The 14,676-nt window shown below is 40.7% G+C and overlaps 1 protein-coding gene and 1 long non-coding RNA gene across 2 annotated transcripts in view; one reads left to right on the top strand and one right to left on the bottom strand.

Annotated features, from left to right (window-relative positions):
- map4k2 (mitogen-activated protein kinase kinase kinase kinase 2) overlaps positions 1 to 14,676 on the top strand; it is a 41,587-nt gene continuing 26,911 nt past the window's right edge. Inside the window, exons 1-8 of the mRNA XM_024287959.2 lie at positions 1 to 238; positions 11,022 to 11,079; positions 11,906 to 11,996; positions 12,311 to 12,375; positions 13,725 to 13,780; positions 14,170 to 14,217; positions 14,311 to 14,353; positions 14,429 to 14,501. Coding sequence (XP_024143727.1) covers positions 146 to 238; positions 11,022 to 11,079; positions 11,906 to 11,996; positions 12,311 to 12,375; positions 13,725 to 13,780; positions 14,170 to 14,217; positions 14,311 to 14,353; positions 14,429 to 14,501 — 527 coding nt within the window. The 5' untranslated portion in view covers positions 1 to 145. The remainder of the gene's footprint in view (positions 239 to 11,021; positions 11,080 to 11,905; positions 11,997 to 12,310; positions 12,376 to 13,724; positions 13,781 to 14,169; positions 14,218 to 14,310; positions 14,354 to 14,428; positions 14,502 to 14,676) is intronic.
- LOC112155917 lies at positions 13,817 to 14,434 on the bottom strand. The gene is made up of 2 exons (XR_002920880.1): positions 14,288 to 14,434; positions 13,817 to 14,181 (listed from the first exon to the last, which is right to left on the bottom strand). It is a non-coding gene; the product is annotated as an uncharacterized LOC112155917 (long non-coding RNA).

The raw sequence follows: 14,676 nt of genomic DNA, 5'->3' as shown, positions 1-14,676 counted from the left end.
CTGTGCACATGGGCTGTCACACAGAGCTGCCTGCCCGCGCGCCTTCCTCAGCCAGCCGCAGTGAGCCGCATCCGTTAGCCTGGATCTCTGCTCTGTCGGTGCGATGCGCGAGTAGACGCTCCGGAGCTTCCCGAGTGCTTCCGACATGGACACGATCGGGGTGTCGTTCCTGGACCCGCTGGAGGACTACGAGCTGATTCACAGACTCGGGAGCGGCACTTACGGGGATGTGTTCAAGGTGAGTGTCGCGCGCTCGCGCTGGCGCTCGCGCCGGCAGCTCCACCTGTTGGGATGAAGTCAGGCGGTCAGGAGGGCTTTAGTTCATCGAGCTGCAAATGGAAAGTGTTTAGAGAACAGCAGAGTAAAGACTTTCGTCTTAGAGTTCTAAGTTTGGGAATAAAACTGTTTCAAAACGTGCACGTCTCTATTTCCTCGAACTTTTAGCAGGAGTGCCGGATCATTTTCAAATAAACAGACTAAAGGTTCTCCTGCGATCTCAGAGAGAATCACAGCCAGAGAACCGGCAGACCTGCATACCTCTGGAGTCCATGCAGCAGTCAGGATGCAGACATCCTGTTCTGTTCGCTCACCAGCGCCCAGTTCATCCTGCAGAAGCGCGGCAACAATGTGCATTGTTTCAATTCTTTCATTTTCACATTTTCAGACATCATTTCCGTCCACAGACAGCTGCTTATAGAGTAAAACCTGTAAAACCAATCATTATTTGATCCTTTTCAGTTGTGTTATGATGGATCGGTTATAGAATATCACAGACCGAGTCCTGTAGCAGAGCAGGGTTTGTTTACCCAGGGGTGTCAAACTCAATCACACATGGGGCCCGAATCCAAAACACACTTTGTTACCCAAAGTACCATTACTTTTTAACATAACTATGAATGTTAAAAAGTCAGGAATATTATTCCAGAATAAATCAACTTAAACCTTAAATAACTTTCAATATGTTACTCTCCATTAAAATATATTTTGTCAAAATTATACACATTAGAAATAAGTTTAAGATAACATCAGGTCATTAATAACAATAAAATAAATGATCTGGAGGGCCGGATAGAATTACCCAGAGGGCCAGATCCGGCCCCCGGGCCTTGACTTTGACACATGTGGTCTAAGAGGGCATAGAGAACACCAACCATCAGAGAGAAGAACTGTTCTGACTGCTGTCTGCTGTGATTTAAAAGTACTGCTAAATCTTCTATGGCTCTACAGCTCAAGTTCTGACACACAAGAAAGAAGATAGTCAGTTTATTGACACTGTCGTCCAGTTTCCTCTCATCTATAATGGTGATGACATCAGCCATGAATCAGAAGACTGAACCGTTTCTCTTCTCAGAAGCATCAATCCTGGTGTCAACATTCAGACCCACAATGACAGCAGTTCTGAAGCTTTATCATGACCAACAGCAGTCGCCTCACTGCTGAGGAGCACCTGCTGTGGATCAGTCATGGTCGTTTGATGAGCGTTTTCCCATCAGCCCCGCGGCGTGCTGACGGAAGTGATGCGTTTCAGTTATGCTCTGTGGTTTGCAGATGGCAGCGGTGTCAATCAGAGTTCTCCTGTCATGGACTCCATCAATGCTCCTGACTTCATATGTCTGGATGTTTTCATGGAAGACGAAAAGAGAGTTTGACTCGTTTTTAACCCCGGTGCTATCCGAGGCATGTTTACAATAAAAGTGGGTCATCTGGACCCCACAAGACAGCGCGCTGAACTTTTTCTTATTTTAATGACTTTTTTTTTATGAAAACGTGCTCCGTCCTGACCATTCGTGAAATCTGCACACATGGTATGGACGCCAGTAGGATGTCCACACAAACTAAAACCTGACTGTCTACTTTCTACCAGTCAGGCTCTGCACAAGGAGTGCACGTGTTTCCTGTGAACAGCACTAACAGGCTCCTCACTCCTGGGGTGTTAAACAAATGAGAAATCTGAATGACACGCCTGGATTTCACCAGTACTTATCCTTACGTGTTGTATCAGTGTTCACTACGACCTGTCGCTGCAGCAGGACCTGAACAAAAATGGACATGAAGATTTTCTCTCTACGGGCTCACTGAGCGATCTACAACCTTGATATTTTGTGTGAAGGTTTGACCATTCTTCATCTGCAGACAGCCCGTATCCAATGTCAGGACAGATAAGTCTTTAGTCTTGTTGATATTAAGTAAACTAGTAATGGAGGTAAAAGAGTTGATGTTTGCACACAACATAAAGAAAACACTTTAATTATAAAACTCAAGCTGTTATTATAGCGCCAGCTGAGTTTCATCAAATGTGGAGGAACTTAAATGAAATATTCAGATCTCTAATGTGTTTTTAAATGATAAACAGGACCAAGTGTAGTGGTTTGGGTACTCTGATGTGGTTGGGAAACATGTTTAGCATTAGAGGGCCATCCCACTGGTCACAGAAACATCTATTAGATCTCTCAATTAGTGCTGCCACAAACCATTATTTTAATAGTCGATTAATCACAGATTATTTTTTCAGATTAGTCGACTAATTGTGTTATGAGCAAACTGGATGTAAAACACACAACTGAACATCAATAGCTTTAAAATGGGTATAAACTATATATATAGATAGATAGATAGCATTATGGCGGCTGGGTGACTCAGTGGGCTAGGTGAAGGGCTGACACACAGGAGCCCTGGGTTCGATTCCCAGGGTTGTCCACTGATCTCCACCCAGATTGGGTCCTTAGTCAAGACCCTTGACCTGCTGCCTAACTGGGTCCCTGTGCCCCTCAAGTACAGGGTTGTGTCAGGAAGGGCATCCGGCGTAAAAACTGATGTGAAACAGTGGGTGCTGTTACGCTGTGGCGACCCTGAAAGGGATAAGCCGAAAGTGAACTACATATATATATACAGCATTACCTGTGATAATACTACTGTGAATGCTGTAAGCTGAACTTGGCCACCGAAGATGCTAGTACTGATAGTTGAAGATGCTGAAACAATAGCCGAAAAACGCTGAAGCTAATAGCTAAAAACACTATAGCTGTTATCCAGTTAAAATATTAGTTAAATACCAAATTAGCATAAAAAACTGAAAAAAGAATAAGTTAGCCTAAACAGCTAGCATGTAGCTGAAACATTAGCTAAACTCCAAATTAGCCTAAAAAACTTTAATAAATGCCAAAACGATCCAAAAATCTAGCAGAATACCATTGTATTTCAACTTTACTACACTCTGACTCCATATAATATAAAGTAACGACTAATTAAATTAGACTAAAAACTAAATTAAATTAGTCGTCAACTATCTTTAGTCTATTGGTCGTCGATTAGTCGACCAATCGTGGCACCCCTACTCAATGAGTTAGATATCACTACAGATGACATGCTAGCTTGTTGCGTATGCAAAGTTGGCCGCCATATCGGAATGGTATAGATGTTGTTTACTGCTGTGTTACAAACAGAACTGGAAAAACAAAAATGTCGACCGGGCTGCACTGTTCACAGCCGGATCAGACCGTGTTGCGCTGATCCGGGCGTGGACCGGTCCATATATAACGGGCACTAGCGGTCTACGGCGATGTCAGCTACCCGCAGATCTGTTTATACACACAGACCGAGGAGTCTAACAGCTTGTGTAAATGTAAGTCTGTGTGTAGATTAGAATAAAATCCCAACCATGCATCAGGTATACATTGGGTTTCCTATATAATAACCTACATATTTATAAAGGAGTTTGAAATGTCGTTCATTAGTTGTACTTTGTAAACATTGTTGACAAAAACATTATTACCGTGACCTGGAATTATTTTTCTGATGATCAGAGTTTTTTCCTTTTTAAAATCGGACCAAAATGAATTATTTTATGCTCATTTTACTGGTTGCTGAACCATGTCTCATTGTTTTTATACCATTCCAATATGGCGTCACTCTTTACGTATCTTGGACGATAATAAAAAGCCTGCATGTCATCTCTAGTGTTATATAACTCATTGGCTCTTCTCTCCATCACAGCTGTGTCGATGTTTACAGCTGTAGATATGAACTATACATCTAACAGACATCGATTCATTGAACTCTATTGCGTTTGGATCTCCGGCAGAGGGTTCTCAGCTTATTGAACCTCGCACGTTGCCAACAAGCCGCCATTTTCTTGAGAAGGGTTTGGGTTAATTAAATGGAATCATTAAAAAACAAAGAATAATGTAGAAGGTCCATTTAAGATTGTTTTGTGTGCTTTAATAACACAATGGAGGACAGCAGTGTGAAGATGTGCACAACAAGATCCACAAGGATCAAGATGATCTGATGGTGACTAATAACAGATCACTTTGGTCAAATGCCTGTTTGAAGCAGACTTGCTGAAGGATTATATATTTAGAAAGATGGCTGCATCCTGTTTCTCTTGCTAATCTGCATTATTATTTTAGGGGATTTTTGTGTTTAAAATATCCTAAGTTGGGTTTTGGTTTGTAGGATTGTTGCTGTTGTGATTCTTCTTAGAGAATACACTGATCACACATGAAGTTGCACATTTAAATGTTGGATTGTTGTTTTGAAGTTCCTGAGACCCTTCAAGGTAGATGTCAATAGAAATGTTTGCTTCTTCTTGGAGTGTAAGATTTTGATTACTTGTTGTCTGTGAACAAAATCTCTAATAAAACTCATTGTAGACTTGAGGGTTGCACAGTGGTGCAGTGGTTAGCACTCTTACCTCACAGCAAGAAGACCCTGATTCAAATCTCATCGGGGTTCTTCCTGTGTGGAGTTCCCATGTCCTCTCCTGCTTCCTCTTGCAGTTCAGAGCCACGCTGCATGGGTTCATCGGTGCGTCTAAACTGTCCCTAGGTGTAGGGCTGCCACGATTAATAGTCAAGTTGAGAGTTATAATGACATTCTGATAGCTTTTTGGACTATTTTGGCACATATTACGTTTTTTTAGGCTATTTTGGAGTTAATATTTCAGCTACATGCTAGCTGTTTTGGCTAGTTTTAAGTTTTTTTTTTTCACTTTACAGGCTAATTTGGAGGTTAGCTAATATTTAAGATACATGCTAGCTGTTTTGGCTAACTTTGGATTTTTTTTTTGTTTTTTGGCTAATTTGGCATTTAACTAATATTTTAACTGGCTATCAGCTTCAGTGTTTTCAGCTATCAGCTTCAGTATTTTCAGCTATCAGCTTCAGCGTTTTCAGCTATTAACTTCAGTATTTTCAGCTATCAGCTTCAGCGTTTTCAGCTATTAACTTCAGTGTTTTCAGCTATCAGCTTCAGCATTTTCAGCTATTAACTTTAACTTCAGTATTTTCAGCTATCAGCTTCAGCATTTTCAGCTATTAACTTCAGTGTTTTTAGCTATCAATTTCAGCATCTTCAGCAGCCAAATTCAGCTTCCAGCATTCACACTAGTATTATCACAGGTAATGCTATATATCTAGTTTTTAGTTAGTTTAAAGCTGATGATGGTTAAGATGTGTGTTTTACATCCAGTTTGCTCATGACTTGATTGGTCGACTAATCGGTGATCAGTCGACTATTAAAATAATGGTTTGTGGCAGGAGTAACTAAGTGTATGTGAGTGTTTGTGATTTTGTGTTCCTGTAACAGATTAGTGACCTGTCCAGATTTGTCCCCGCTTTTGCCTAACAGTAGTTGGGTAGGCTCCAGCAACCCTGTGACCCCAGAAGGGATTTAGTGAGTTCTGAAGATATAGATATAGAAGATTAGATGGCTACAGGTTTAAGAGACCTCTGTAAGCAGATTTCTTTCAGAACACTATGGTAGACTTCTAGTAGAGTCGTCTGAGATGTCGAGTAGACATACTTTAGTAGACATCTTGTGCCGATGTGATGTCCTAAATATCAATTCCCCCATCATTTTTCAGCTTTTTAATGAAAATTATAAAGTTAAAAAGGCTTTTTTAAAAGTTGTGTTTTTATGGTTGGATAGATGAGACTCTTTTTTTATAAACCTTTAAAAATTAGGAAAATGATTGAAACAAACTGGTGCTAAATGGTCGATTTGGTTCAATCCTTTGAATAATTTAAAACTTCTTTTATTTTTCTTAAAGTCCACTGATTGTATTAAAAATGTAATTTTACACACCAATCCTGGAATGATTCTTATTTCTTTTGAATTGCTGTCTGAATTTGTTTGAATGTGTCTTTATTTAAAGAGGAAAACAGCATTTTGTGGTATTTAGTCATTTTGAAGCATCATTTTCAGTCTGTGAGGAGTGAAAAGACAGATGTGATCAGCTGACTGTGAGCATGTGGAGCATCTTTGTGTGGCTCTAACATTTGAACATGTTGAAGCTGGAGTCAGCTGTGTACAGTAACACACAATGACACATTATGGCCTCCTACTTCTGCTGCAGCTGGCTTCTGCTTTGCAGATCTGCAAGAGTTGAGGGTGAAACTTGTTGACACGTGACTGTGGGCTGTCTGCTAACTTCTGTTTTACCACTGGGAGTTAAAAAAACCCTTTGGTAGTGCGGTGTCTATGTAATTCTGTTTGCCAAGCAGCCACTCTGTTTAAATAAAGTCTGTTTTTGGAAAGGAAGATGCCACGTTTCTTATAAAACCTTTGGTGAAACTCTTTTGTTAAGAGCATACGTTCTTGTTAAGGGCTTCCTCCTAAAGGGTGCTCTTCGGAATGACGTGATATTGCAGGTTTGGGTTTGTAGATGTGTTTTTCAGTGAGTGGTCCAGATTGATAGCATGCACTGTAGACCAGAATGAGAGCAGAATTTTACCACTTGTCCCAGACGATCCTCCTGGGAAAATCAGAAATAAACAGAAAAAATTTGAGAAGAACCGAAAAGACAGTTTAAACTAGATATTTAGCATTATCTCAAATATTGCTAGTGTGAATGCTGTAAGCTGAATGTGGCCACTGAAGATGCTAGTGCTGATAGCTGAAGCACATTTTTAGTAAAGCTTTTAATGACTCACTTTAAACCTTCTAGAGTTTAAATTGTTTTACTATTTTGTTGTTTTAATGATGTGACTAGTCTTGGTTTTAACCTAAGATTAATTCATGTTTTGATTTCATTTGTTTCTAACATAATGCTGTTCTTGTCCTAATGAGGTGGATGTTGCTGATTTCTGTCTTGTGGTTTTTTGCTGAAATATGTTTTTCTTTTTAACTTGTTTTTAACTTCTAAAGCACTTTGGGCTGTACAGAAGTACATGAAAACCGCTCAACAAGTAAAGTTTGATTGATTGATTGATTGAAGATGCTGAAATTGATGGTTAAAAACGTTGAAGGAAATAGCTTAAAACAGAGTTTTATAGCAAGTGAAAAAATTAGGTAATAGTCATAATAGCCTAAAAAGGGGGGGTAGGGGAGGCATAAATTAGCCAAAAAAGCTAGTGTGTAGATGAAATATTAGCTAAACTCCAAGATAGCCTAAAAAACTTTTTAAAAGCCTAAATTAGCCGAACAGCCAGCATCTAACTGAAATTTTAGCTAAACTGCTAAATGCTAAAAGCTAAATGCTTTACAGAATTCACACAATAGGTGTGTCTGAGATCCCCAGGCGCCTCGCCTGCATCGTCGACGAGACTAAGCTGCTGCAGGAGGGGGCGGAGAAAGGCGCCTGAGATGAAGGCGAACGACGAGACTGTACGAGAACAAGGAGTTGGGGGTTGTCCTTAACATTGTCTGAAAGTTAATATGCCACGCTTCCTAGTATGATTTGTGCTGTTGTGTCTTTTATATTATTTTTAAAGTATTTCAGTTTAAAACAGATAAAAAATAGCCACTGGATGAATTTCATGAGCTCTGTCCCAAATAAACAGATAAAATAGAAATTAAAGTTAATTTTAAAGACAACAATAAAACACACAACCCCAGATTATTTCAAATCTTGTTTATTTTTTTCCATCAGTGATTCACTACCTTCCAGAAAGAGTAAAACAATGCACCGCTTTCCCACAATGCATTGTTTTGTAGTTCTCAAGGCAGCTTGAAGCCAGCACAGGACCTATTTTCTGGTTGCGCTGGCTTAGGAAGGCGCCTTGACCCCGCCCTTTTCTCGCGATACCTCTTGACGGCGCACATTTGACGTCGGTGACAGAAACTAACCAGCATGCACAGCGCTGGGTCCGCCTTGGTCATCTCAAACACACTTAATGAGAAACCGCTTTGTTTCAGTCATGTATGACCTGCACCCAATGAGATTAATCGCTAGAGATGACAAGGGCTTTTTATTTTTGTCCAAGATACATAAAGAGCGACGCCATATTGGAATGGTATAAAAACAATGAGACATGGTTCAGCACAGGGGTAGGGAACCCTGGTCCTGGAGGGCCACCTTCCTGCATGTTTTCCAATATACCCTGTTCTGGCATGTTCTTATTGGCTGGACACACCTGAACCAGGTAATGTCATGAGTCCCTACTCATGACTGATTAAAAGATAAATTCGCCCGGCGAGAGCGGCAACGCTGGGCTGGAGGCTCCCGTTCTACAAGTGGATCCACCCAGCCTCGATCAGAAGGACTCAGGCACTAATGTGACACATACAAATACCACCATCATCCTCCATAAACATAAAGATCGATGGTCCTGCCAGAAGACATGGAAACAGTGAGAAGTCTAAAGCTGGTGACTCTGAATAGACTACAAGATCAGGCTAAACGTTCATTGTTGAGAGTAAACTCACTCAGATCTTGTTCAAATGTTTTCTAGAAGTTCTCCTTTATCAGCTGACAGCTAAAAGTCACATTCTAGTTTTTCCAGATCTGTTTGTACAATTGTAACACAGCAGTAAACAGACATCGATACCATTCCAATATGGCGTCTGACTTTGCGTACGCAACAAGCTAGCATGTCACCTCTGGTGATGAATCTCATTGCTTGCTTCAACCATGTTTCCTATAATCTCTGAGAACCAGCAGGTCTTTCACTTCAGACAGCCTGAATGTCAAAGATTTCAAAAGTTTGTATGTGGACCAAACGGTTATTTATGTTCTGATCTGCTGCATTTTGAAATGTAAAATTCCTATATTATTATAACTATTGTGTCAAAGTTCTAACAAAAATCCATTTTAATATCAATGTTTTGACAAAGTTACACAAGCATTTGCTTTTATTTTTTCATTAAAGTCAGTGTTACTCTTTCATTCAAGTTTGTGTCATAAAAACTGGATTTTCTAAAGATTGTTTTTTTTTCTATCTGTTAAATGTTATGGAGCTTCTGCTTCCTGTGATCTGACTGAGAATTCATGCTAGGCTGGCAGTGGAAAAACTCTGAGAGACATTACTATCGCTGTAGTCACAGGAAATGCTGAAGTGGAACAGGAAAGAAAACAGGAAGTGAGCACTGCCTTGAGTTGTGTGGAGGCAAATAGCTGATTTCAGTTTGTTTTCACTCGTTAGCCGAGTCGGTTTGGAGGGAAGAGCGACGGTCTGACGTCAGAGCATCTGTGAAAGCCACAGACTGATGTCATCAGGAAGAGTCAAGGATGCTGGGCCATTGTACTGCTGTCCTCAAACACCCACCAGTACCGCTCTACAGTGGAGGAAACAAGTATCAGATCTCTTACTGATTTTGTGGGTTCGCCCATGTAAAAAGAGATTGACAGTTTGTCGACATAATGGAGGGTTAATTCGAATGGCGAGATAGAAAATCACGAAGAAAATCAAGAAAAAAATGATTTCTGCACATATTAGGATGAATTTTGTTCCATTTTTCTTTACAAATGATTATTAAATCATTCAGATTTGGTGGCTGTAGCTTTAGTAGCTCTGAGCTTCAGCTCTCCAGACGTTTTTTATAGGACTGAGGTCCAGTAGGTCCCGGCTGGACCACTCCATGACCTCCAGCTGCTTCTTCTTCAGCCAGGTTGTCTTGGCTGAATGTTTTGGGTAATGACCTATTTTTACCCTCCTGACAGAGGGGAGGAGGTTCTCACTTAGGATTTGACAGTACGTGGCTCCACCCCTTCCCTCATCCACACGGTAAAGTTTCCCTGTGCAGAAAAACTCCCCTAGTATCATTTCCACAGGTGATCAGTGTAAGCAGGTCTCTTCAGTTCAGGTGACAGGTTGATCAGGAGAGTCTAACTCAATCGCACAAGGAGCCAAAATCTAAAACACACCTTAGGTCACGGCCCGAACAGGAATATTATTCCAGGATAAATCAATTTAAACCTTAAATAACTTTCAATATTTTACTATCCATAAAAATATATTTTGTCAAAATTATACAAGTTAGAAATAAGCGCAAGATAACATCGGGTCATTAATAACAATAAAATAAAATGATCTGGAGGGCCGGATAGAATTACCCAGAGGGCCGGATCTGGCCCCCGGGCCTTGACTCTGACAGGTGATTTAGAGAAACAGCCCAGAACTACACAAGAAACAGGTCAGTGACTTGAAGAGAGCTGGGACCACAGACCACAAACGTTACTATAGTAACACAGTGTCATCATTCATTCAAACCCTGCTGTGCTTCAGAAGTCCCCTCCATACACCAGAACCTCCAGACCCGTCTGAAGCTCTCCAGAAACCATCTGGGTGACCCAGAGGAGGACTGGGGGAAGGTTTAGTCGTCAGATGAAGATAAAACTCTTTGGTAGAAATGTCACCCGCCGGCTTTGGAGGGGATGAATGCTCCCAATAACATGCATGGTGGTGGAAGCATCATAATTTGGAGCTGCTTTTCCTTCCATCAGTGAGAGCATTGAGGATGAAATATGTCCGATCTTCCAGCAGGAAGAGGATCCCGAACGCATTGGGATGAACATTACTGACCAAACTCAGCTTTTATGTGGAAAAACTTACAGACAAGCTCAGTGTCGATGCAAACCCTGATGTGCAGATCTGTGACTCTGGTTTGAGTTGGTAATGTGTCTGCACAACAAAGAAGAAACTGCTATTAAACACGCCATTTTTAGGGCAGAAAGCAGTAAAGGATCTGCTTGTGCAAAACTGAAATGCCTTCAAACACATCCTGACAAGTGGAGTTCAACCTTGATCCGAGTAGTTCAAACAGTTTCTGTTTTTCTAAATCATTTTGTTTTCCCTTTTCAGGCCCGCAACATCAAGACGTCTGAACTGGCAGCTATCAAGATTGTGAAGCTGGATCCAGGTGTGCTTGTCCTCTAACACAGCACACTTAAAACAGACACTCACAAAGGTCCATCCTTCAGCCTTCAAAGAGAGAGAAGTCAGCAGCTGTTGACAGCTTCTTTACTGTTGTGTTTCTGTTGACCACAGCCAGGGGTCGTAACCTTCAACAGTAAAAGAGCCATTTGGGCTCCTAGAAGGAGCCGTATAGTCTCATTTCTGTCATAAAGATATTTGGATTTATGATCTTCTGTTTTTTAATAATAAATATAAATTATGTCTATTTTTTGGCACAAACAAAAGCAAAAATATAAAAAGAACCTAGCATCTCTCAAAATTCCTCTTTCCTTTTCTTTTTTTTTGTTCTTTCTCCTCTTTGTCTTCAGCAGTCTTACTCTTCTGGGTTTTGTTATTTTAGTTTGGACCTTGGTAGTCTTAGTTTTCAGGCTTTGTATATTTATTTTCTTTAGGTAGTTTTGTTTAGGGGGAGCTGCTGACTCTGGTGGTCGACATGACTGGATCAGCAGTCTCCATGACTTATTTTATGTTTGGTTAAGGAGCCACCATGGAGATAAAAGAGCCACATGTGGATCTGGAGCCACAGGTTGCAGACCCCTGACCTGGACAGAGTTTCTGGAGTCCTGCTGTCCCACAGAGTCTATGTGAAGGACACAATACCTTCATCAGTTCTCCTTCATTCATTTCTAATCTGATCACACCCTTGATGATCAAGGAAGGAAATGCTTGACATGCTAGAACTTCCTCTTTATCTCCTTTTGAGGTCTTGACTTGGTTAGAACAGAGTTTTGGCCAGCTGAGAGTAAACCTGGACTTTTCTGTGTCCTCAGGTGATGACATCACGTCCATCCAGCAGGAGATCACCATGATGAAGGAGTGCAAGCACAAAAACATCGTGGCTTACTTCGGCAGCTACCACAGGTGCTGTGTTCCAGCATGTCCCTTAAAGAGGCTCATCTTCTGGGATGATGTGTAGCTCCTTTTCCCATGGATGCTTTTGACACAGCATGTATTCACCATTCATGTCATTGCATCGGGAAGCGTGGATGTGGTGAAGGGGGACATGAGGGTGGGTGGTCCGTCTAACCTTCTCCTTTCCAGAGGTGATGAGGTGAATCGCTATGGCGACTAAAGGCGAGGAAGAAGAATTTGACTGCACTGATTTGTAATAGTTGATGAACTCGTGTCATGTTCTGACTGAACTCATTCTAAACAGCAGCGGTGTGTTTCTACAGGAACACCAAGCTCTGGATCTGCATGGAGTACTGCGGTGGAGGCTCCCTTCAGGACATTTACCAGGGTATCCTCAATCAAATAACTGAATTATTTAAGTGGAGCTCATTTTACTCCTGTGAGAATCAGGTTAAAATATTGTTAAACATTGATTTAAATAGAATAAATATATCTGAGCTGATAGAGTTTCTCGAACTGTGGAGACTCTGGTGCATAATTGTGTTGATCTAGACCAGCGGTGGACAAACTTTGTGGGTCACAAAAGGTTCTAAAATGTGACAGAAGGGCCGGACCAGGAGCAGATGCATGGTGTATTTTGGGGATCTACCTCATGAGAGACAGAAATAACATATAATCTGAACAAAAAAATTCATCTTTAATCTTAATTCAAATAAATGTATGACAACTGAAGATGCTGAAATTGATAGCTGAAAACACTGAAGCTGATAGCTGTCTAAAATAATAGCTTAATGCCAAATTAGCTTTGCCGGACCCCACATAAGTCGATGTGGGCACAGCTGGGACCACCACAGAAACTGCAGACAGACCCAGTTGGGGCCCATATTTTTTGCCCACTTTTAAGCTATATGGGGCCCACTTGGCCGTAGTTTGCCGACCCCTGACACAAGTTATGTCCGAATACCCTCTCCTAGAGCTGTCTGAATCTACTAATTCCAAAATCGAGTGCACTTTCCCAGAAAAACTAGCGTGCATCGATGCTCAATAGATTAGCGGATATAGACCACAATGCATTGCGGTCGAACAAAAAAACATGTTTAAATGTATTTCTTTAATAAACCATCCTCATTTTCACCATCAGAACACAGTGGAGTCATAAATAAACGTCATGAAATATTCATATTGATATGATTTTGACTTGGTGAAGTCGATGACGTCATACCCAGCGTTTGGAAAAAATAATGAGAAGTAGTGAGCATCGTGTCTGAATTACCTTTAATATCCAGAGAACTATATAGTCCCGCACTGTATAGTTCTTTAGTAGTTAGGGGGGATTCAGACATTAGACTTACTAAAAGTACATCTTTATCAGGATTTGTGTGATATTTTAAGCATGTTAAAGATGTGATGACACGTCTTCAGCCTCATACACGTTCATTTGGTCAGTACAAAAGCTGAAGAACTTTCTTGTTCCTGGTACATCCTCACTATTATGTCACATTTTCACCTCCCACCTCAATGCTCCACAGTGGATTTAAGCTTTTTCTGCTGCATGTTGTTATTATTTTGTTATCATATGATTAAAAATGCTTTTTTGGGTGAAAAACGAACACCACGTCGGCGCACAAATGTGCTATCATTTCTGTGAGCTGCTATGGTACGTGGTAAACGGCAGCATGAAGAAAAGACTTTTCCTCCAGGGTTGGCAAAGGTTTCATAAAGCTCTGTTCTTTGCAGTTACAGGCCCTTTAAAGGAGAAGCAGATCGCTTTTATGTGCAGGGAAACCCTTCAGGTAAGAAGTCTTTAGGATAACACAAACATATCAATCTATTCTTATAGTGATTTATTTAGTAACCACAGAGAAGCAAAGACGTGTTTAGCACTGGAATACTTTCAACATAAATGTCCTTGATTCCACAAGAGATTTATCTTAGTTAGATCTCTACTTAAATCCAGATAAAGAAGCTTAAAGAATGCAGTAGTTGGACGTGAGCAGAACTTCTTTTTAATCCTGGGTATAACAGCAAACTAAAAGGGTCATGTTCTCTGTTCTAACTTCTAACAATTAGGGAGTCATTTCATCTTTGGGGAAAGGGATTGTTTATGGAAAAAGTAATTTTACTGGGAAGGAATACATGATCTGCTGCTCTCCTGAATCCCATTCTTCCTGTTTTGTTCCAGGGTTTGCATCACCTGCACGAAACAGGAAAGATGCATAGAGACATAAAGGTATCTAAATACATATTAGTGTGTAATGTGGTTTATTTCAGTGTTCTGTTCTGTTGTGGCGTGGATTAACCTGGACGTATCTGTGTCCTCCAGGGGGCCAACATCCTTCTAACAGAGAGAGGAGACGTGAAACTGGGTTAGTGTGTGAACACACACTCATGCTGTGAGAAGAGACACAAACAGATTCATCAAAATTGTGTTTTGTGTCCAGCTGATTTTGGAGTGGCTGTAGAAATCAGTGCCTCTGTGGCCAAAAGGAAGTCTTTCATTGGAACTCCTTACTGGTAAGATGCAGAGCAGCATCCACACGTACTATACATACATGGAAGCTTAAAGTCACCTCTGATGAAAATCCTGTTCTAGAGTTTCTAACATTCAATTCAATTCAATTTTATTTATATAGCCCAAAATCACAAAGAGATTTGCCTCATTGGGCTTCAAAATATAAACAATTGTTAA

Source organism: Oryzias melastigma, linkage group LG18, assembly GCF_002922805.2.
Source record: "Oryzias melastigma strain HK-1 linkage group LG18, ASM292280v2, whole genome shotgun sequence".
NCBI classification, from domain to species: domain Eukaryota; kingdom Metazoa; phylum Chordata; class Actinopteri; order Beloniformes; family Adrianichthyidae; genus Oryzias; species Oryzias melastigma.
The sequence above is the reverse complement of the archived record's forward strand: the minus strand, read 5'-3'. Positions and strand labels throughout refer to the sequence as shown.